Source organism: Epinephelus lanceolatus, chromosome 10, assembly GCF_041903045.1.
Source record: "Epinephelus lanceolatus isolate andai-2023 chromosome 10, ASM4190304v1, whole genome shotgun sequence".
In the NCBI taxonomy this organism is placed as follows: domain Eukaryota; kingdom Metazoa; phylum Chordata; class Actinopteri; order Perciformes; family Serranidae; genus Epinephelus; species Epinephelus lanceolatus.
In genome coordinates this window covers 42056458-42079353 of record NC_135743.1, presented here as the reverse complement: position 1 = coordinate 42079353, position 22896 = coordinate 42056458, and the positions used below count along the sequence as shown (strand labels likewise).

Below are 22896 nucleotides of genomic sequence, written 5' to 3'. Positions count from 1 at the left end.
CAGTAATATTTAGTGAATGTGCTTGTTTCATAATTTATATGTAAGACAACAGTGAATGGACTTTCATGCATTGGAATTAATTAATTCAAATGAATTGACACTTATATTGATTTGAGATAAAATATTGGACATCATGCCATTTCTCTGATGTCCAATAGAGGTTAACTGATCTCCACTGTGCATAGCATTAGTTTAAGGCTCTTATCTTCATGGACTCCTTATTTTCTGTGGCACATGTACAGGCAAGGTCGACAGCCAGGAATGTTGTTGCTGTGCTGTTGTGTTGTCGTCCTCCACTCCGTGGCCATCACATGTATTTTGTTTTATTGAATGTAATACACTTTAAATGTCAAACTTCAATAAATGTTGGTAACACAAATATTGGTTGTAGACTCAGACTTTATTGCTACTAAACTGTATTGATAAATTTCATAACTTAATGAAACACAACTTCATGTCATACAATAACATGAATTTGTAATTACTTAAAATAAGAGCATTGATGAGCAAGCTGGACATGAATGGAGCTGAGAAGAGAGAAGAACAAGGAAAACATTAGATATATTTCTGTCATATATAAATTAGTGATTCCATTTCAAAACAAGGTGCAGCTCTTACAGTGTTTAAAGATGATTTCATATGACTTGTGCTAGATGTTACACTCATTACATGTCTATATACGGGGTGCATTGTGCCTTTGAGGTATATATGATGTAAGCACATCAAATACATACAGTGGTAATCAGGTTTCCAGAGCTGGTCAGTCCAGTGTGCAGGTTCCTCAAGGTCTCAACAGAGTTTCAGGTGAAGTTAAAAAAAGAAAATAAAAAAGATCAGTTAATACACCTTCAACACTTTCCATAATGCCTCCCTAGCATACAGTATCTCACATAAGTAAGTACACCCCTCCCATTTTTGCAAATATTTCATTATATCTTTTCATGGGACAACACTATAGAAATGACACTTTGATATAACTTAAAGTAGTTTGTGTGTTTCAGCGTGTGTGGCACCTTGATGAAGAGCACCAAGACAGCTGTCCCTTGCCTACAGTCAAGTATAGTGGTGGCAGCATCATGGTTTGGGGCTGCATGAGTGCTGCCAGCTCTGGGGAGCTCGGTTCATTTAGGGAAACATGAATTCCAAGCAGAGCATGATCGCCCCTCTTCAGAAACTGAGCTGCAGTGCAGTTTTCCAACATGATAATGACCCAAAACACACCTAGGAGATGACAACTGCCTTGCTGAGGAAGCTGAAGGTGAAGGTGATGGACTGGCCAAGTATGTATCCAGCCCTAAACTCACCTGTGCACCTGTGGGGCATCCTCAAGCTGAAGGTGGAAGAGCGCAAGGTGTCTTCACATCCATCTGCTCCATGATGTCATCATGGAGGAGTGGGAGAGGATTCCTGAAGCAACCTGTGAGCTCTGGTGAATTCCATGCCCAAAAGGGTTAAGGCAGTGCTAGATAATAATGGTTGGCACACAAAATATTGACACTTTAGGCACAATTTGGACATGTTCACTGTGGGGTGTACTCACTTATGTTGCCAGCTGTTTAGATGTTGATGGCTGTGTTTTGAGTAATTTTCAGAGGGAGGTAAATCTATACTACTATACAAGCTGTACACTGACTACTTTAAGTCATATCAAAGTGTCATTTCTATAGTGTTGTCCCATGAAAAGATATAATGAAATATTTGCAAAAATGGGAGGGGTGTACTCACTTATGTGAGATACTGTACTCATTCAGTAGTATGATAATTATAAATTAATTATCATACTACAATATTGCCATAAATGAGACTGACTCACCGTAATTAAAGACGTCCAGAATATGTCATGCAAGGAAATCCCTGAAATGCCTTGTCTTTTTAAGGTCGAATGAACTCTCTCTCACACACACACACACACACACACACACACACACACACACACAGACAATGCTTTTCACATTAACCTTTTCATTCAACTGTATGTGACCCTAACACTCTTCCTACATTCATGACAAACATTACGGATAGGGGTAATAATACTGTTACAATATATTAGGCCTATATATGACATGATATCGCTAAATGATAACGTTATCATTAACTAGGTTTTACCATAGACTGTATATAAGAAGGGGTTTTACTCACAAATATAGCTTAACAGTTACCTGATTAGTTCTATCCAGCAAGTCCTCGTCTTTTTATCAGTTGGGAACAGATAAAAAGAACAATTCCCTCTGCTGGAGTGACTGCAATATTTTTTCCGATCTAAGGTCCCATGAGCTCTACAGGAAGGGGCGTGACTTCGGCACTCTATGCAGCTATAGAGCTGAATGAGTGAGCACCACTGGTGAGCCAATGCACCAATCTTTTCTTAAGACAGGGAATGTGGGGTTCCAAGAAGTGAAGAAAGAAAAGGGAAAGGAAAAAATGAGAGAAAAGGAAAAGAGAGAATGAATAAGAGACAGAAAAGGGAAAGACTTTTAGATCTTTATTAAAAACATGTCCACTAAGCACTAATTACAGCACTCTACACCAAAAACCCTGCCCCACCACCACCACACATGCACACACCTTAAAACTCCTTACACTGACATCTTCTCATATCCAGATAAACAGTTTAGTCCCTTGCAGACTACAAACAGCCCTGTCTACACACTGCATCCTCTTAAACATGTCCGGGTTGTTAACGACAACATAGTATTGATACTCGGCTCTAAGGCGTGCAGGGACCAGCCCTCTGAACAATAACTCAGGGTTCACTTGCCCTGAACCCTGCAATCTGTTACGCCTTGTGAGCCAAGCGGCCAATTTAACACCTGGGCCTAGAGCCCCATAGAGAACGCCAGGCCCATCTTCCCACAGGCAGCTCCAAGTACAAACAGCAGAGATGACACAAGACATTCCACAAACACATGAACAGACTCAGGCAAGAGAGAGGAAATAAAGAAAGAAATAAAGACACAGAAAGAATTAGATAAAAGGGAAGTAAATTAAGAATGAAAGAAAAAAAAGGGGAAAGAAAGAAAGGCAAAGAAAGACTTTGTCAAACAAAAAAAAAAAAATCCAATGCTGCTCGAGGGTGACATGGTTGAAGAGAGGAAGGGGAGGGGGTCCAGAGAGACTGCTCGTGGATAAGGCCCAGAATTTGGTGTTACGCCCCTGCGTCCATGACTACAATGTGCAAAAACTGCTGGTCTTGTTCTTTAAGCCCAATGGCCTTTGAAACTACATCACCCACACTGCACAGCGCTCAACGTCATCACAACAGGAAGTACAAGACGCTGGGCAGTAACGTTGTTGGTGTCTGAGCAGAGCAGTGTGGCAGGGAAAAAAAACTGTAACGTTAACGTTACTGTAAATCTGTGAGTCTGTCGGAGAATCGGTTCCTCTTCAGCCAGCGCCCATGGACGACGCCCAGGAACAACACACCCCCATCAGGAACAAATAAACCGTCAGGGCGAGGCTTTGTTCCCTCGGTTTATCCCAGTGGACCGTTCACCTATGATGGAACGGGCGATGGAGCAGCTCAACGTACAGCTCAACCGGCTGACCCGTTCCCTCCGCCGGGCCAGGACCGTAGAACTCCCGGAAGGTAATTATTTCAAAGGCTCGAGCCAAAACAGCGTAAGCAGGCACTTTAAACAACAGTGTTCACGTGCTAACACCGTCATACAGAGGTGTCATAGCACCCTGCCTCGGCCTCTGCCAGACACACACTGATTTTATTCTACAGTCTGTAGGTACACTCATGTCAGTACACACCTGGTTTGTGTTTAGTTTGACTGTTAGCTGTGACAGCCTAGCATACAGGAGCAGGTAGAGAGTGTTTCACTGTTTGTTTCATTCAGTCTGACCTGCAGCAACTGAGGCTGAATTTAAATAAATAAATGTAACTTTATATAGTTTGCAATATGACGAGCTCGTGTCCATATATGGTGTCTTATTACTTCTGACTTGATACGAGGAGCCAGGGATATCTGACCTGTAGTCACAAAGGTGCCACTGAAATACATATATAAGGACTGGACAAAATATTGATACCATATTGTGAAATGAGACCAGATACCGTCTTACATTTTGGATATGATAATATCATACGGGACTGTTCTTTACTGATCAGAGGAGGGGATGGCTGGGGTGTGGCTTTTTTTTTTTTAACCCTCTCCTAAGCTAAAAATATATTTTTGAGCCTCCCTAAATTACCAGTGAAAAAAGCATAATCCTCCCTCCACCATAAATGAGTTATTAGGGTCCGGGCAGCTAAGCTGCCAGGACACTATTGTAATCCTAGGTATTCTTCTTCTTCTTCTTCTTCTTCTTCTTCTTCTTCTGAGGAAATCATACTTCCCATGGGTGAAAACTCACCAAACAGCACAAAGGTCCAGTCTCATGCCAGATATCCTCAGCTGTAAACTCAAGCCAATAGTCCTGATGGTGGCGCCACAGCAAGCGTCTAAAGTTCAAAACTTTGAAAATTCATAACAAATCAACCATACATGCTACAACTTCACAACTTTCATCAAACTGTAGCCCCAATACTGAAGAAACTTTGGTACACACAAACCTATTAAAAATTATTAAGTTCATCACTCTGTTTTTTTCAAAAACTGTAAAACTTCTTAAACCTATCTCCTCCCACAATTTTTGCTCAATTGACACCAAACTTGCTACAGAGCATCTTCAGACTGTCCTGCAAAAACTATGTTTCTCAGATTTTTGATTTATCAAAAATTGAGCCTACAGTGCATCAAAATGTTTGACTGTAAACGGTACTGTAAACATATACATGCAAATTCTTGCTAAATAAATCTTCAATGTTCATGAAAAAATGACAAAATTCTAGAGTCATGGTAGATGATGTGTGGCAAATTTCAGAATTTTATTTCAAAACTGAATTTTTGACAGCATTTTGAATTTTGCTCAAATTCACAACATTGGAGTCAATGTAAAAATGGCAATTTTAAACATCAATTTTTCACTTATGGAGCAAATCAATCAATGTTACAAACACATTACCAACATCTCCATACTGTCTAGATGCAATATGTGTATTTTCAGATTTGTCTTAATAACTGAATTTTTTACAGTGGTTTCAAGTCTGCCTTTCCATGCACGGATGGCTGCTTTCCTACACAACAGTGAATGGCTTACTTAGTTTGTGAAGCCACTGTTGAGTTGCTACTTGTCAATTAGCTCAGAGCGGTAGATGACCGGCTTAGATTCCAGAGGTTGCGTGTTCGAGCCTCAACTGGTGCAGAATCCACATTGTAATGTAAACATCTTAATCATCTTCCTGTGCTCCAGTTTATTGCTTAGAATTGCCTGAGCCTGACTCATCAATTTTCAGCATTTACAAGTCTATTTTCTGCTAGAAAAAATGCTTGAAAATAAACCAAACTTTGCACAAAGATCCAGTGTCAATACTTCAGTGTGAAACCATCTGAGGCTTCTCACTTTGCACATAGCTCAACTAGTTAAACATCAGTTTTTCACTTATGAAGCAAATCAATCATTGTTAAAATAAATGACCAACATCTCCATGCTGTCTAGATGCAATATGTGTATTTTCAGATTTCTGTTTCGATAACTTAATTTTTTTTTACAGTGGTTTGAAATCTGCTTTTCCATGCATGGACGGCTGCTAAACCTGCAGTTCGTGCATACGATATTTTTGGCCAAATTTGGAATGTGACTTAGAATAGTAGTAATATTAGTATTTTGATGAAATGTCACTATTGTGATGTTAAAGGTTTTTTTGGGGGGAGTTTTTCCTTATCTGCTGTGAGTGACAGAGGGATGTCGTATGCTGTAAAGCCCTCTGAGGCAAACTGTGATTTGTGATATTGGGCTTAATGAATAAAAAAGAATTGAAATTGAATTGAATTAAACTGATTTGGCAATGTTTTTTTTCTGACAGAAGCGTTCATCACACGATGTATCTGAGGACTGTCGGAAATTTGAAAATCCATCAATCTTTGCCGTTCTTGGCCATAACAAATGGTGTAGTTTTGGTGATTTTTAAAGAAAACATGCAAAATATAAGTTCCTCCACAGCATTTTAAAAAAATATTTAAAACACACCTCCCCTTTTTGCACCACCCCTCCCCCCTTAATGTTAACGAACAGTCCCTAAGTGTCACCTTTCCTGGTCTCAAAGGCTGTCACACATGATGTGTTCAAGGACCGTCCAATATTTGAAAATCGAATAATAATTTTTGTTTTTACTAAGGCCAACTGTTTTCATGTTTTCTTTGATTTTTAAAGAAAATATGAAGGCATTTTTTTTTTGATAAATCAGTGGTAGAGTAAATACAAAATACAACCATTTAGGCCAAATTCATATGCCCCTCCTCTAAGCCAAAATAAAAACATAAATCCCTTCTTAGTACCCAATAGTAACTAACAGTCCCTAAGTATTGTCTTTTCCTGGTGTTAAAGGCCATATTACAATAAATTATGTAATTTTCTAAAATTACCAAACTGTTGTAACTGTTCTATTATTTATCTTTACCCACTTACTCATTATATCCAAATTGCTAATGATTACTATTTAAAAATCTCATTGTGTAAATATTTTGTCAAAGCACCAATCATCAACCCTACAAAATCCTCACAATATTATAATTGAGGTATCTGGTCAAAAATATTGTGGTATTTGATTTGTTTCATATCGTCCAGCCCTAGGATTTACATGAACATACAGTTACCCATGTTAGTTTGTGTAGGGTTAGTGTTTGGGAATGGTAGAGCATCTTACATAAAGCCTGTTTAACTGATGTTGTGAATATAACATAGAAAAGTGCCATCATCCTATAAATAATGAAGTTTGCTATAAATATGCATTTGTGCATTTGATACATTTTTTTGTCAGTGTGCATAAATTAACTCAGACAGGAACACTGGGTAAATAGAACTCAGCGCATCCTCTTTGACCCCCACCTCCTATTGCTTTGTTGCTGTACCTCCATTTCTTCACTATGTTGTTTCTAACAACAAATTCATCTATAATCTCAAACATCACTGAAAGAGCAACAGTCTCCTTACCTGCAGTTTTTGAGACCTTAACATTACACACATAGCACTCACCATAGCAAATGACATTGATCACCCCCTCAATCCACAGTTCACATCCATCAGTCAGGTCACAGATACAGAACTTATATATAGGGTAATCAGTTTATATGTTATGGAGGTCCTAAGGGGACATGGGGGAGAACAAAAGTAGATGGGTGAAAAAAAGATGAGAAAGAAAGAAAAAAAAATAGAGTGGAGAAACTTTTGCGTTTCTTGAGTCATGAGTTATTTTGAGCCTCCATGCATATCTTCTGCAGCAGCACAACATGCAAAGGGCTTGATAAAGGTGAATATCACCAGTGCATATGGTGGTGATTATTAAATAATCTCTCAGTCAGTCACATCACTGGCCTTTGCACTGCAGTGTGTTTCATTGATGAAACATTAGACAGTAAGTTTGCTCAAAAGAAAGATGGAAAAGAGGTTGTGATGAGCTCTGGTAACTGGACGTCTTCTCCATTTAAAAAAAAAAGCAGAATATCATGTTATAACTGATGAGTCTGGTGTGTGTAGAGGTCTGTATGGTTATACTTTAGCAGCGTGGTTTAATTTCCAAGTGATTTAATGAAGGTAAACAGTGAATAGACTTGTGTAACGACCTTGCATCAGTCAGAACGGCATCTGTTTTTGTGAGCAACACATAGACTGTTGACAGATTGCTATCAGGTACCTGTGCTTCAAACAAAATATTTGCAGAAGACAACAGATCAGTGCTTGAAATATGAATGATTTCTCCAAAATCAGCACAGAAGATGATGTTTGTGGTTATAGTAGGAAAGTCAGTTAATCAGTCTGCATTGATCTATGAATGAATTTGTGAATTGAATGATTTTTTTAATGTCATTGATTACTTGTTAAGTTTAAAGCCTATCACAAACTCTGAGAGCCTAAGGAGATGACTTTAAAAGTCTTGATTATGCTATCAGTGGTCCACAACCTGGAGACATTTAGAATAATATAAAATTGCGGGAAATCCTCATTTTTGGGAAGTTAGAACTAAGAAATGGTTGCCATTTGTTGCCAGTTTGGAAGTGCTGAAGTTTTGTTCGGTTAAGTTTTGTCAAGTTAAAGTCTGATAGTTTTCTTCCTCCTCTGTTTCCCCCTCAACAGACAATGAGACTGCAGTGTACACACTTATGCCAATGGTCATGGCTGACCAGCACAGGTAAGCATCAAACCACGCTGCACAGCATTAGCAGTGTATTAGAAAGATTCACACACTGTGATCTCAGAGCTTGAGGCAAAATGCATTGTAAGATGTTAATCTACTTTAGCTAACAAGTCATGTCTTTAGTGCCTTCTTCACATCTGTTGTCACTGAGCTGTAGTGAACATATGTATTTGGCCCCAGACGAGATTGTTTACTTGTTCCATCCTGTCTCTTTAAAGGTCAGTGTCAGAGCTGCTGCTTAACTCCAAGTTTGATGTCAACTACGCCTTCGGACGAGTGAAGAGAAGTCTGCTACACATCGCTGCCAAGTAAGATGTTGTTCACTCTGCTCTCATTTAAAGAGTAAGTACGCCCTGGATTTCTGCCAGGAGTCTTCTTCTCATCCAGCATATTTAAAAAACATTACAACAAAGATGGAGGAGTAGGTGGGAGGAAATGTCTGTTTGACATGCAGCCTTGTGCCTAAGTAATTCATGATGACACAGGGGTTTATAGTAGAGCTAGACCAATATATTGTATATTTGCTAGATCATTGATTTTTCCAACGGCAAAATGTCCTGCTAGGTTTTTCTGTACAAACAAAATTTAGATGTAGATATATTTCTGTCAGATTTTTTAAATATCAAAATATTATTACAGTATTACTACAAGAGGGATTTGATGTTCTCTCCAATTGGGTGGAAAAATATACAGTGGCATGCAAAAGTTTGGGCACCCCTGGTTAAAATTTCAATTACTGTCAACATTTTAAGCAAGATCAGTGTATTGTTTTTGTTTTGTGCAATTTTAGAGTGAAAAAAATGAAAGGAGCACCATGCAAAAGTTGGGCACCCCAAGACATTTGAGCTCTCAGACAACTTTTACAAGGTCTCAGACCATAATTAGCTTGTTAGGACTATGGCTTTTTCACAGTCATCGTTAGGAAAGGCCAGGTGACGCAAATTTCAAAGCTTTATAAATAGTCTGACTCCTGAAACCCTGTCCCATCAGTCAGAACCCATGGGCTCCTCTAAACAGCTGTCTAGCGCTCTGAAAACTAAACTGATGCCCCCAAAGCAGGAGAAGGCTATAAGAAGATAGCAAAGTGTTTTCAGGTGGCTGTTTCCTCAGTTCCTCTGTTTCCTCAAACATCACACCATCTGTAAAAAAGCTGAAGATGAAGACAGGGTGGCTTCTACAACAGGACAATAATCCTAAGCACACCTCAAAATCTACAATGACTACCTCAAGAGGAGCAAGCTGAAGGGTTTGCCATGGCCCTCACCATCCCCCAACCTAAACATCATTAAACATCTGTGGATAGACCTCAAAAGAGCAGTGCATGCAATACAGCCCAAGAATCTCACAGAGCTAGACGTCTTTAGCAGGAAGAATGGGTGAAAATCCTCCAAACAAGAATCTAAAGAAAAACCGAGTACAGACCATGCAGGGTGCCCAAACTTTTGCTTCAGGCCCTTTTCCTTTTTTGTTATTTTGAACCCGTAAAAGTTTGAAATAAAAAGTAATCTTGATAAAAATATTGAGAAAATGTTTCATCTTTCACTTCATGCCTTTTGGAAATCAGGTCATCTTTTACTTAACTATTCACAACAAACGAAATTTCGACCAGGGGTAACAAAACTTTTGTATGCCACTGTATGTGCATATATTAGCATCAGCAATCGGCCAAAATGAGTTGGAAAATATCAGCATATTGGATATCGGCAAAAATCCAATATCATGTATCCCTACTTTGAGTAATTTTTTAACCAGGTACTTCTTTACTTTTAGTTGAGTAGGTTTTTAAATGGTATTTTTTTTTCACTTTTACTTGAGTCATTTTTATGGGAGGGTAGTTGTACTTTTCAGTACTCTGCCCACCATTGTTCATAGATAAAGTTTTTCATTGAAAACATACACACCTTCACACTTCATTAGTCATATTGCCCAGATGTAAGAGTATATCCCCTGATCCTCAATCAAGCTCATCTCAATAACCAAAGGGTCAGTTCATCCAAAATGTAGAAAACATAGAATTTGTAATTGGGGTCTATTTTTTTAGGTGCTTTCCTCAATAGTTCTAATGATAACTGTCTCCAGTGAGGTGTAGAGATTATCCAGAGTGACGGGGACAGTGTTTCTGGAAAGATATGTCTGCTGAAAATGCTTTTCAGTGTTAGATACCACTAAAATAGAATGAGAAAGTAAATCTGTGGTAACCATGTCTACCTCCTGGTGTTTATAATATGGTTACATGCTTAGTTTGAAAGCCATGCTGAATGGATAGTTTCTTGATGTGTCACATATGGAGCAGATGTGATTGTGAGTGCATGCAGGACAGTTGTGTTGTGTGCTGCTGTGACTGTAAGCTGCGATGTGTTGTCTTCGTACAGCTGTGGCTCAGTGGAGTGTCTGGTTCTGCTGCTGAAGAGAGGAGCCAACCCAAACTATCAGGACATCTCAGGCTGTACCCCTCTGCACCTCGCTGCTAGGAACGGGTAAGGGCTTCATACATCCCTACTGTTTACATGTCTGTGTTGTGTTCAGATTTCGTTCAGGGTCTGTGAGACTTTCAGTGGGCTCACTTTTACAGACATACAGTCCTGGCCTTTTTTTTAGTTATTTGTTGATTCTTGTAAGGTCCAGCAAACACACTGAATGCATTTTCTTCCTCATAAATAATCCAATTTATAATGAAGTGCTGTTTATATCTGTGTTTGCTGTCGTGCAGTCTTCTGCCCTGCCTTTTATTGGCACTTTGCTGCCTGTCTGGGCACATTAAAGCCACCTGTAAAAACCACTGGCAGGAATGTGGATGGCGTCATGCATGTGCATGTGTGCATGCATTTGCATCCTCATGCTTGTGCACGAAACAAACAAAACGAGGGCCCACTCATGAAAACGCAGCTTCTGGTTATTTCAAGGAAACTGTTCACGTTGGAGTTTGGAATTCTAAGATTTTTGATCCAAACCAAATGCAGAATTTTGTATTTGATAGCATAAATAATATGTTCGCCTTACAATAAAGCATATTTTACAAGCACAGGTACAGTTTTATTTTTTATCCATTATATCCAGATATCAGTCTATGACAGGATGTAGTATGGCCAAAATTCTCTCTGTGGTCAAAGCTCACACCTTATTTAGCATGCAGCTAAATGGAACAGTCATGTTTTATACATTTGGAACATTTCTTTAAGAAAAAAATTATCCCATGTTTTTTGCGTGACTGGGTGGATACGTTCTATTAGACAGAGAAGGTTTTAAAAGAAAAAATTACCAACAAATGTTCTAAAAGAAAATCAACACTCAGCAGCATTGATTTTTTTCCCCCTCAGTATTTCTAGAACATGCGCTTCAACTAGTCGCAGCAAAGTCTGGTAGCTCTGCAATTTTACTTAGTTTTACTGAATTTTTATTATATTTTTCTCAACTACTAATGGATACTTCTGTGGAGAGAAGAGTTTATTCAAGAGAGGAGCTTTTTTCGTTGAAACGGAGCAGGTCTGGAGGACACCATCCTATTCCAGCTGAGATGAAGAGGTGTTTTTGTGGTTGCTGTGCTGGTGCAAAGGTGAAGGCTTGGAAATGGAGATATAAGCCCTTTCTGCCATCAGTCATCATGGGAAATGTCAACTCTCTGCCCAACAAGAGTGATGAACTGGAGATATTGGTGAAGACTCAGAAAGTATACCGTGAGTGCAGTCTCATGTGTTTTACGGAAACGTGGTTGAATCAAAACATCTCAGACTCCAACGTGGATCTACCTGGCTTCACTCTCATACGATTGGACAGAGACTCTAAAGCTAGTGGCAAGAAAAAAGGTGGGGGCCTGGCTTTATTTGTGAACCAGAGATGGTGCAGTTCTGTACATATTACTGTCAAAGAGAAGATGTGTTGTCCAGATATTGAACTTTTGGCAATTGGTATGAGGCCATATTATGTACCAAGAGAATTCAGTCATATGATAACAATACTTGTGCACATCCCACCCAAGGCAACTGCTGAAGTTCCATGTGAAGTTCTCCATGAACTCGTTGCTAAGATACCTAAACATCCTGAGGCACTATTGATAATATCAGGAGACTTCAACCATGTTTCCCTCTCCTCTCACCTGACTGGATTTACACAGTTTGTTAACTGTCCAACCAGAGAAAATAAAACCCTTTATCTGCTGTATGCCATTGTCGAAGAAGCTTACAGAGCCACTGCCTTACCACCACTGGGCAGGTCAGATCACAACTTGGATCTTCTGCAGACATGTTACAAACCCCGTGTGTGGAGGCAGACTGCAACTAAACTCACAGTCAGGAAATGGACACCAGAGGCTACTGAGGCTCTAAGTGACTGCCTTGAATGCACAGACTGGGATGTGTTGCTGGAAACAGAGGAGAACATCATGGACATTGATAGACAGGTTGACTGTTTTACTGATTACATCAACTTCTGTAGAGACACAGTCATACCTACAGAGACTGTACACTGTTTCCACAATAACAAACCTTGGATTACCAGTGACATAAAGACAATCCTCAATGAGAAGAAGGCAGCTTTTAGAGATGGTGACAAAGCACAGCTCAAACAAGTGCAACATGAGTTGAAGAAGAGACTTAAGATGGCAAAGGTGGTATACAAAAAGAAACTGGAGAGGAATCTACAACACAGTGACATCCGTGAAATGTGGAGAGGAGTCAACACCATCTCTGGTTTAGGGCTTTGACTCCGAACTTCGTTATTCGAATATAATTTGAATATTTACAAAAATAAAGATATTCGAACGAATATTAGGCAGCCCTTAATATTCGAACCTGATGTGGGCATTAACTGAAAGAGATGAAAACAATGATGTCAACTGATCTGAAGGCACGATATGGCCCCGACAAAGATGCATTCTTCCTACTGAACACAGCCAGCTACCTCGACCCGCGTTTTCACCGACTGGTTCATTTGGAACAAGAGTCGCAGCAGGCAGTGCGAGATAAGGTTCAGAGGGAGCTTGCCGAGCTCAGCGAGCAGACAGGCAGAGAGGAAGGCCAAGAGGAGAACGCCACAGCTACGGAGCCACAGCAGCGCAAGGAAAAGAATGCTCTTAGTGCAATGGGGGACCTCTTTGGCGATGTGTACTGCCAAAACTCGGCAGGAGGTAATAATGATGATATTATTATCAATAATAAATAATACAGAAACTTTTAAATTATCGAGTGCCTTTCATAACAACTCAAACTCACTATATAGCCCTACATTGGAAATATAAAAAAGTGCATTATAAAACGTAGCCTAAACAACACATTAACAAAAACTAATTTATTTTTTAAGTCAGACCGAATGAAGATGTGCTCCAAAGAGAAATGATGGCCTACGACAGTGAGCCCCCACCCCCGTCTGACAGCAACCCGCTGTCCTGGTGGAAGGAGAGAAGCCTCAAGTACCCCCATCTCGCCCAGCTGGCACGCGGCTACCTGGCAATATGCGGGACATCTGTGAGGGCGGAACGAGTGTTTTCCACAGTCGGGAACATAGTCACAAAGCAACGCTCTTCTCTAGAGCCAGAAAATGTGAATCACCTTGTCTTTTTGGCGAACAACCTAAAAAAGTCTGCAGCCAGATAAATTGTAGCCAGCCAGATAGCCCATAATGGCGAGTTCTAATTTAGCCTAGGCCTACATGTTTGATTGTTGGAGATATAGCCCTGCATCTCGAAGTGTTCTAATCTACATGATTGATGGGGATTGGGGAGGAGAATGCATCCCGAGTGTTCGATTTACATCTCAAAGTGCCTTGTTCTTGGTAATTGCTGTCAGATCGCTAATCGCTGGTAAGATGTGCTCGTTTTGAATAGGTCTACCAAATAGGGCCTACCTTTATCTATTTTGTCTTTTCAGTACTTAGCCTGAATGGCTTATTTTTTATTTATTTTTTGATAAGAACAGTGGATAAAACCCAGGTCTGACTTTTAATAAAAATAAAAAAAACAGTCGTTGAGTGTTTTTCTTCTGAAAACATCATTGCCTGCCTATTGACATTGATACAATGCCCTCTGGTGGACAGAACATATACAACTTAAGTTTGATACCAATATAGGTCTTACTGAAGGCATTTGATGGTCAAAATACTATTAATAAATATTTGAATATATTTGAATATTAATATTAATAAACAAACGAACTTCGAATATGATTTTTGGCCAAAAGTCAAAGCCCTACTCTGGTTACAACAACAAGAAAAGACAGCCAGTGGTGGGTGATGCAGAAAGAGCTGATAAACTCAATCAGTTCTGCAATAGTTTCAATACGGCAGACACTCCCACTTCCAATGCTGCTTCTCCTCCTCCTCCTCCTCCTCCTCCTCCTCCTCCTCCTCCTCCTCCTCCATCTCCATCAAAGACAAACTTGACCCCCTGCAGTTTGCATACAAACAACACATTGGAGTGAACGATGCTGTCCTCCACATGCTTCACCGTGCCCTAGCTCATCTGAAGGAACCTGGCGCTTATGTGAGAATCATGTTCTTTGGTATTTCAAGCGCATTCAACACCATCCAACCCAACATATAGACAAGCTCACAGAGATGGCAGTGGATCCTTCTTTTATCTTCTGCATCACAGATTACCTGAGTAGAAGGCCACAGTATGTCAGGTTGGGGAACTGTGTTTCTGGGACATTAATAAGCAGCACGGGGGCCCCACAAGGGATTGTCCTGGCTCCATTCCTGTTCACACTGTACACGGCGGACTTCAAATACAACTCTGAGTCCTGCCACATCCAGAAATACTCGGATGACACTGCTATTGTGGCGTGTATCAGGAATGGGCAGGAGTCTGAATATAGGGACCTGATAAAAGCCTTCAGTGACTGGAGTCACAAGAACTGTCTCCTACTGAACACCTCCAAGACCAAGGAAATGATCATAGATTTCCACAGGTCCAAGCCCCCTCTTCAGCCAGTGAATACCTGTGGGGTGGACATCGAGGTGGTGCCAAGCTATAAGTATTTAGGTGTACACCTGGATAATAAGTTGGACTGGTCCCTAAACACAGATGCTCTCTACAAAAAGGGGCAAAGCTGCCTCTTTTTCTTGAGGAAGCTCAGATCTCTCGACATCTGTAGTAAGATGCTGCAGATGTTTTATCAGTTTGTGGTGGCAAGTGTGTTGTTTTATGCTGCAGTCTGCTGGGGAGGAAGCATCAGACACAAAGATGCAAGGCAGCTGGACAAACTAGTCAAAAGAGCTGGCTCTGTGATTGGAGTCATGTTGGACGCACTGGAGGAGGTGGTGGAGAGATGCACACTGAAGATGTTCGAGGCCATCATGAACAAGCCAGATCATCCACTCCACAATACCTTGATGGACCAAAAAAACTGTGGTGTACGGCTCCTCTCTCTTTGATGCAGGACAGAGAGATACAGAAGTTCCTATATACCAACAGCCATCAGGCTTTATAATTTTTTGACATATAATAGATGAGCTGACAGATAATTTAATTTCCCCTTGGGGATGAATAAAGTTATTCTTAAATGATGTAATTTTCTCATAGTGATGTCACAGTACAGTATCTCTGTGCTGAAATACATTGGTGTGATGAGGAGGAACATAAAACTTATGGACACACAAATCATGAATGATCCAGAATCCAGAATGTGTTTTCTTTAATTTAACATAATTCCTTTATAAAAATGCAGTAGTTATGGAATATTTGAGTTTTACATCATATGAATGTGAAAAGTGGTCAGAGGGACATGAGAAAATGAAAAAATCTTAAAAGAAAACAGATGAAAATATAAAAAAACCCATAGTTTTCTGATTACTTTTTGCTTATAAAAACACTTGAATTAGTGCCATCCGCCATTGAAAACAATTTTGACAGTTTTATACCGCCTAATTTTGTGCCTTAAATGTTGGGAATCCGAACTTAGAGTTTTCATTGAATGACTCGCACTACTGTAGGTTAAACAAAAAAAAAACGGCCACAAGATACCTTGAAGTCTCCTCTAGAAATGCTGACAGTGGGATTAGTGTGTGACAGGATTTTGTCCTGAATTAGGCCCCTCACTGATTATTCCAGTAATATGGACCATCCCAGACAACCTCCAGCCAGTTTAGTATTGAGGGGTCACATGTGGTCACATGTGGTTATTAGCTGACACTGCATGCTCTGTAATCTGAGCTCACCCAGACATCCAGTGGCTGGCAAGACCAAAATATCAGCAAACATAACATTTTACCCTTTCACATCTTTCCTGTATTTCTGCTGCTGGATTCCTCTCATACATTATTATATGGTTGACACTGATGAGAATGTAACTGCATGGATTCATCACTCAGATGATTCTTTTTAAATACCTGGGTATTAGACTCGTAGATTTTATTTGCATGTATCATGAACTGAAGATAGTCATGATTGTTGACAGTGTTGACTGTGTGTGTGATGATACTGATGGTTAACCCTGTCCTTCACTGTTCCCTCAGACAAAAGAAGTGTATGGGCAAACTGCTGGAATATAATGCTGATGTCAACATCTGCAACAATGAGGGACTGACTGCTGTGAGTGGACTCTTCTCCGGTTGTGCTTCATGTTTCTGTTGAATGTCTTAAAATCAATGCAATCATCATTGTTAATCAAGTTATTGTAGTGTTATCTCTGTGACAGGTGGTTGTTTAAAGGGACAGTTCACCCCAAAAATACATATTTCTCCTCTTACCTGTTGTGCAATTTATATGTCGAGATAGTTTTGGTGTGAGCTGCCAAGTGTTGGAGATATCTGCCTTCTCCCAAAAATAATGAAACTAGATGGCACTCAGCTTGTGGTCCTCAAAGTAATGATAGATTTGAAAAACTCATCAGCATTGTCTCCTTCCAGAAATCATGTCCTGGTTAGAAAGAAGTGTGCATCTACAGCTAGCTCACCTCACAGTAGTGAACTAGCTGGCATTACAGCTCATCCGAGGAGGACGCCATTAATGTGCTGTCACAAGGTGGAGCCTCTCATCCATGAGTAGATGAACACTACCTTTTGCAAGGTGATATGGTTGATGGGTGTAGTTGGGTAGAAAGAAAATAGTTCCAAAATAAAACTGCTCTCAGCAGGGTCTGTGGATTATCTTGAGTAACTTGGTCATTATCTCTGGAAAGGGACATTGCTGTTGAGTTTTTCAAATTTGTTTTTTGGTCCTTTGACAAGCTGAGTGCCATCTAGTTCTATCATATTGGAGAGAAGGCAGACATCACTACAGCTGATATCTCCAACACTCCACAACTCACACCAAAACAGTCTAGATTGATAAATAGCACCACAGATAAGATATGTAGTTTTGATTTTTGGTAAACTGCCCCTTTACCTCCTGTAGTCAGGATAGTGCTTGTTCATGTAAACCAATGCTACAGATCCACTGGTTGGCAGTGAATGGAAGAACTGAGCTCCTCCATGATCTGGTCCAGCATGTGTCCAATGTGGATGTGGAAGACGCCATGGGACAGACAGCTCTACATGTGGCCTGTCAGAATGGACACAAAACTGTGAGCCAATTTTAAAATACCTCTTTAATTAAAAAGCCATATAGAGCACAGGACTCAAAGCTTGGCAACAGATGTCAGTCTTTGGCTGGATCAGTTCAGTCCACTTTAGTCCATTTGTGCATTAGGAGCAGCATGGCTTCTAGGGGCTGCTTGCCAGGCTTTTAGGCCTTTATGGCCGGTAGTTTGAGGGCAGTAAATATTGGGTTTTACTGGCAGGGCACAGTTGTTGACAGAATTTTGCATTCTCTTTGATCCAGGGGTGAAAGTAGATTGAAGTTCATGCTGTTACTACTACTCCAACCTTTATCGCTTCATGTTGTTCTCCTCCTGCCTTTAGCTTCATGGATCCCTAAACATACATGTCCATTTTTTTAATGCCTGTATAGTGTAGAAAGAAATTAACACTTAACATCATGTTTAGCAAATGATTCATTTGAATGGTCAAAGTGCCACGGAAGTGAATATTGACAAAGCTTTCAAAATCATAACAATTTGTTTTGTTTTAAATGAGGAGAAAAATACAACTAATTTTAATGGACTATAGTTGAACAAGTCTCTGTCTTTGAATTCATAGATCATTGTGCTCAGAAACAAATAGAATAACTACTTCTTGGTTGTATGCCTCCACTAACCAGTCAAATTGCTGTTTACATCTATGTCTGTCCAGATTCTTATATATCCATGACAGCTGACAATGCTTCAAATATCAATGTCACTGCAAAGAAGCTAAATATCTTAAAACGTGGATGCTTCACACACATCTTTAACTCAGCAGCACAATACAATCAGCACAGATTTAATGTGGACACCCAAGATTAGTGTCACCAAATCAGTATCTGACCAAATGTTCCCCTTCTGTACCTGAGATGTGACGTTGAATAATGGCCAGAAAAGTGTTTTGCAGAAAACAATGATGTCACAGTAAAGTTGACCTTTTGAAGATATAAAATGTCATCATTTCATTTTATCCTATTAGACATTTGTGTGAAATTTTGTTATCATTAGCAAATGTGTGGTCGGCTTATGTTCTGGCCAAAAACATGTTTTTGAGGTCACAGTCACCTTGACCTTTGACGGGGTGGATGGTCAACCTGAAAATATAATGCCTGCGACCACTGGTGCAGAGGCATAAGAGTTTCTAAGATCAAAGTTATTTAATATTTGGGGACACTACACTTAATGAGAGTAAATTTTTCCCCAAAATGCAAAAGCACATTTTTCCAAGCTGTTCCAAGTGTGGTGGTGTAACCAACAGGAGAGCATTGATGTGTGTAGTGATTTTTGGGACATAATACTTTATAAGAATTAAGCTTTTGAATAATTTTGTAGCATCTCCTTTCAGTGTTGTACTTTGTAGACAGCCCCTGCGTACTTGTCTCATAGCCAGATGCACACAGGGCAGTGTTACTGCCCAGCTTGAAGAACGCCTTGTTTTGATGAAAATTTGGTCATAGCTCATTGTCTACCTAACTACGATTGGAAAGAAACTTTGTCTGATAACAATGTTTGCCCTGTAAGTTATTGATCTGGGAAGTTTGAATCTGTGGTTTCTCTTTTCTACAGTAACAAACTGCTTCAGGCAGACAACTGCTGTCCCCTCCTTTCATTACAGTGTGTCAGCACTGAATCTTTTAGTGGTACAGTGTACCAGACTGTACCGCCTACTTTCACCCCTGCTTTGATCCATATTACCGGTGGAACTCTGAGATGAATCACAGCCACTGGGTGCTTGGCTGTAGTTTTGGAGCTAAAATGCAACTTGGCTATGGATGTGGCTGTTCCTGTAGCTGTAATTGTGACTGGCGGGCTGTAATTTACAGCACATAAGATTGTAAAATTGGCCAAGTGTTGTTGTAAAGCCAGAGGCTCCTGCCACACATCCTTGTCATTACAATCATTAAATACATGTGTGTCACAGTGTCATAAGGATGCAGCCTTGAGGTTAACTGCTGTGAGCATAGCATGAGCCACCCACAACAGAGGGCTCACCCACTTAGGCTGTGCGCACTACTAGTGGATGGAGCTGCTGTCCATGCCTGGCTCTCCTCCAGATATATGAATAATACACCAGATATTATCCATTACAGAGATCCTCTCATTTTACAACCTTTTATCCTATCGATAATTCAGCCATTACATCATGAGAATGTAGACCCAGAAATCATTTCTGTAAATTGTTACTATCATCCAGTATATCAGTGTGTGATGTGTGTGTGTGTGTGTGTTTGCTCAGACGGTGTTGTGTCTTCTGGACAGTGGAGCTGACATCAATCGGCCCAACGTCTCTGGAGCCACACCCCTTTACTTTGCCTGCAGGTGATGTCATCAGTGATGGTATTGTAATGCTGATGATTCATGGTGTGGCACTGATGCATATACTTAGACTCTTAATTTCAAGAAGGACTTAACCAACCGGAGTTGGCTTTTTACAGTTAGTAACTGACATGTTACAACCTGGAATGTGAGGGATTGAACTATTGTAAAATACCCATGGATAACGCTTTGTATCATAGTGCCAGTATTTGACAGTCCGTTACTGTAGTTGTATGAAACTTGTCTTGTGTTGTTCTGTAGTCATGGTCAAAGAGACACAGCGCAGATCCTGCTCTCTCGAGGTGCCAAATACCTCGCTGACAAGAATGGAATCACTCCTCTGGATCTCTGTGTGCAGGTGAGTGTGTGTTTTTTGCCTCCTTTTTACCATCCACGACCTTTACACCTTTTTCTGTTAGTGTTGTGTGTTGTTACTGTACCTCCTGTGCGTGGTCAGGGTGGATATGGGGAGACCTGTGAGATCCTCATCCAGCACCACGGCAGACTTTTCCAGACCCTCATCCAGATGACACAAAATGATGATATGAAGGAGAACATGGTAGGACCACGTTGTCTCTACAGTCATTCAGTCCCTGTGCATACACTTCTATTGATGTGTGTGTGTGTGTGTGTGTGTGTGTGTGTGTGTGTGTGTGTGTGTGTGTAGCTCAGGCAGGTCCTGGAGCATGTCTCTCAGCAGAGCGACAGTCATTACCAGAGGATCTTGACCAGTCTTGCTGAGGTGGCTACCACCAATGGACACAAGCTTCTCAGGTATAACTTTATATATTTGATTCTCATATTTGCCTCTTTTTCTTGTTTGTTATTGATCTGTTATACAGAATGTTTTGACGTATTCACAGTTTTAGAGGCAGGAATCATTTGACATGTTTTGGGAACCACTTCTTGACTTTCTTTCAGAGTGAGATGTTCAGATTGGTATGAATCTCATGTCAGCATAAAGACTGTCAGCAGGGAGAAACAGCCCGTTTGACTACGTCCAAAGTTCAGAGTTCTGTGTTTAACGACTTATATCTATGTATATATCTTATATCTTGTATCTTAGGGATGGGCGAAAGAAAAAGATTTGAAAAAGATTCAAAGCTTTAGGGCTTCAAACGCAGCGAACACAGTGACATCTGGTGGTTTGCAGAACGTACAGCAGCCCTTTAAGACTGACCGAAGCACCACAGCCCCTCTCAGAATTTAATAGTTTTATGTGTGCAGTAAGCCTGTGTGTTGTCATTAAATCTGAAATTCTTTTGATCAGAATACTTTTTACCATCAGCTGCATCAAATGTAGATGCAAGATTCCTGTACTCATGGAAAACTTGGAAAAGTCATGGAATTCACATTTTCCAGGCCTGGAAAAGTCATAGAATTAGTAAAAATCATTGACAGTTTTAAAAAAGTTGTGGAATTTTGTTGTGTGTATAATGACATTGTTAAAGTTATCTGCTCTGGATAACCTTCAACATAACGCAACATAACGTCAATTGTATTTTCTGAAGCTATCAATGTAACAGCTCAGATATGCATCCATGTGTGACAACATTTTGTTTACCATCACATACCTTTCCTCGTTTTCTCCCTGCGTTCTTACTCTTCCTCCACGTGTGGCAGCTAGCTGAAATTTATGTTTGAATTGAGTTTGAATCTGATATGTTTGAAGAACGCTGGGCAAGTTTAAATTTCTTATTATGGGTCCTTAAAGTCATAGAAAAGTTTTGAAATTTTCTCCATGAAAATGTGTGGGAACCCTGTTGATGGTATTGTGCAGAATGTTACAGTAAAATAATTAATTAATGCATTATCCACAAAGCCTACATACTGTATAAAACATTTTGCTGACTTTAAACCTTAATGTACTGTATTGGTATAGTTTATATGAATTGCAGTGTGATATGATTGGAGAATGATATTCATAATATTAGCTTTTTATTTTTATTTTAACGTAATTACCTGGTATCAAGTGGCAATGTTCTCATGCTCATGAATAAACACCTTTCCAGTGTACATCACCATATTTCTGTTATTCTTCTCAGCATAGTAACATAGTAACATGCAAAACTTTTAAACCTGTCCAACTGAATGAAGCGCTTTCGGTTGCACCAGTGACATTTGACGCTTCAGATGTCATCAATCACGTGGTGTTCTTGATTTGATACAAACTCAGACACAATGTATTGAAACAGTGTGCCTCACAGGAGTGAAACAAGTTTTGTAGCTTTGGTATCATGAACCCATCTCTACTGTTTCTCCTTTCTTAAATCACATTACATAAATGTAAAAATAACAATTTGTGGTCTCTATCATTCTATCCTGTCATGCTTGTGATGTAGATAAAAATTAAAACCAGTACAGATTATAGATTATTGAACATTGTGTGTCCTGGTCCTTCGTGATTTCAAACTGTCTCTTTCCTAACAGAAGCCTTTCCTCTACCAGGATTCACCTCAATAACCAATTTATTATTTTAAGATTTAGAATTTAAGATACAGATACATATTAAAAATCAAGTCACCGACAGTCATAGACACTTAACTAGAATCAATAGATTGAATGTGTGACTTTCTGTGTAATTCTGAGTGTTTCAGTGATGGCTGATGGACAGAAGGGAACTGTTTTCCCCCTTTAGATATTTCTCAGAGGTTGTCTTTGTGTAAGACAGCAGTGTGACATCAGCATCTCACAGCGAAGCTTTAAAGATCAATGCTGAGAAGAAATAGAGGATCAAAGATGTTCTCACAGAACAAGTGTCCCCTGTTTTACTCAGTTGAATCAGAGTGATCAGTACTCCTCTCCCTCACTGACTGCAGACAGACTTGGAAACAATTACAAATGGCAAAG

General features: G+C 39.9%; 1 protein-coding gene across 2 annotated transcripts in view; it reads left to right on the top strand.

Annotated features, from left to right (window-relative positions):
- Positions 1 to 3254: 3254 nt before the first annotated feature.
- The window catches only part of hace1 (HECT domain and ankyrin repeat containing E3 ubiquitin protein ligase 1), a 52536-nt gene continuing 32894 nt past the window's right edge, over positions 3255 to 22896 (top strand). Inside the window, exons 1-10 of one of the 2 annotated variants that reach the window (XM_033640137.2) lie at positions 3255 to 3586; positions 8179 to 8233; positions 8458 to 8547; positions 10612 to 10716; positions 16685 to 16760; positions 17602 to 17733; positions 19967 to 20049; positions 20308 to 20404; positions 20504 to 20605; positions 20714 to 20820. In XM_033640137.2, the coding sequence (XP_033496028.1) occupies positions 3496 to 3586; positions 8179 to 8233; positions 8458 to 8547; positions 10612 to 10716; positions 16685 to 16760; positions 17602 to 17733; positions 19967 to 20049; positions 20308 to 20404; positions 20504 to 20605; positions 20714 to 20820 (938 nt within the window). In that variant the 5' untranslated portion in view covers positions 3255 to 3495. The remainder of the gene's footprint in view (positions 3587 to 8178; positions 8234 to 8457; positions 8548 to 10611; positions 10717 to 16684; positions 16761 to 17601; positions 17734 to 19966; positions 20050 to 20307; positions 20405 to 20503; positions 20606 to 20713; positions 20821 to 22896) is intronic. The other variant, XM_033640136.2, reaches the window with a different exon arrangement.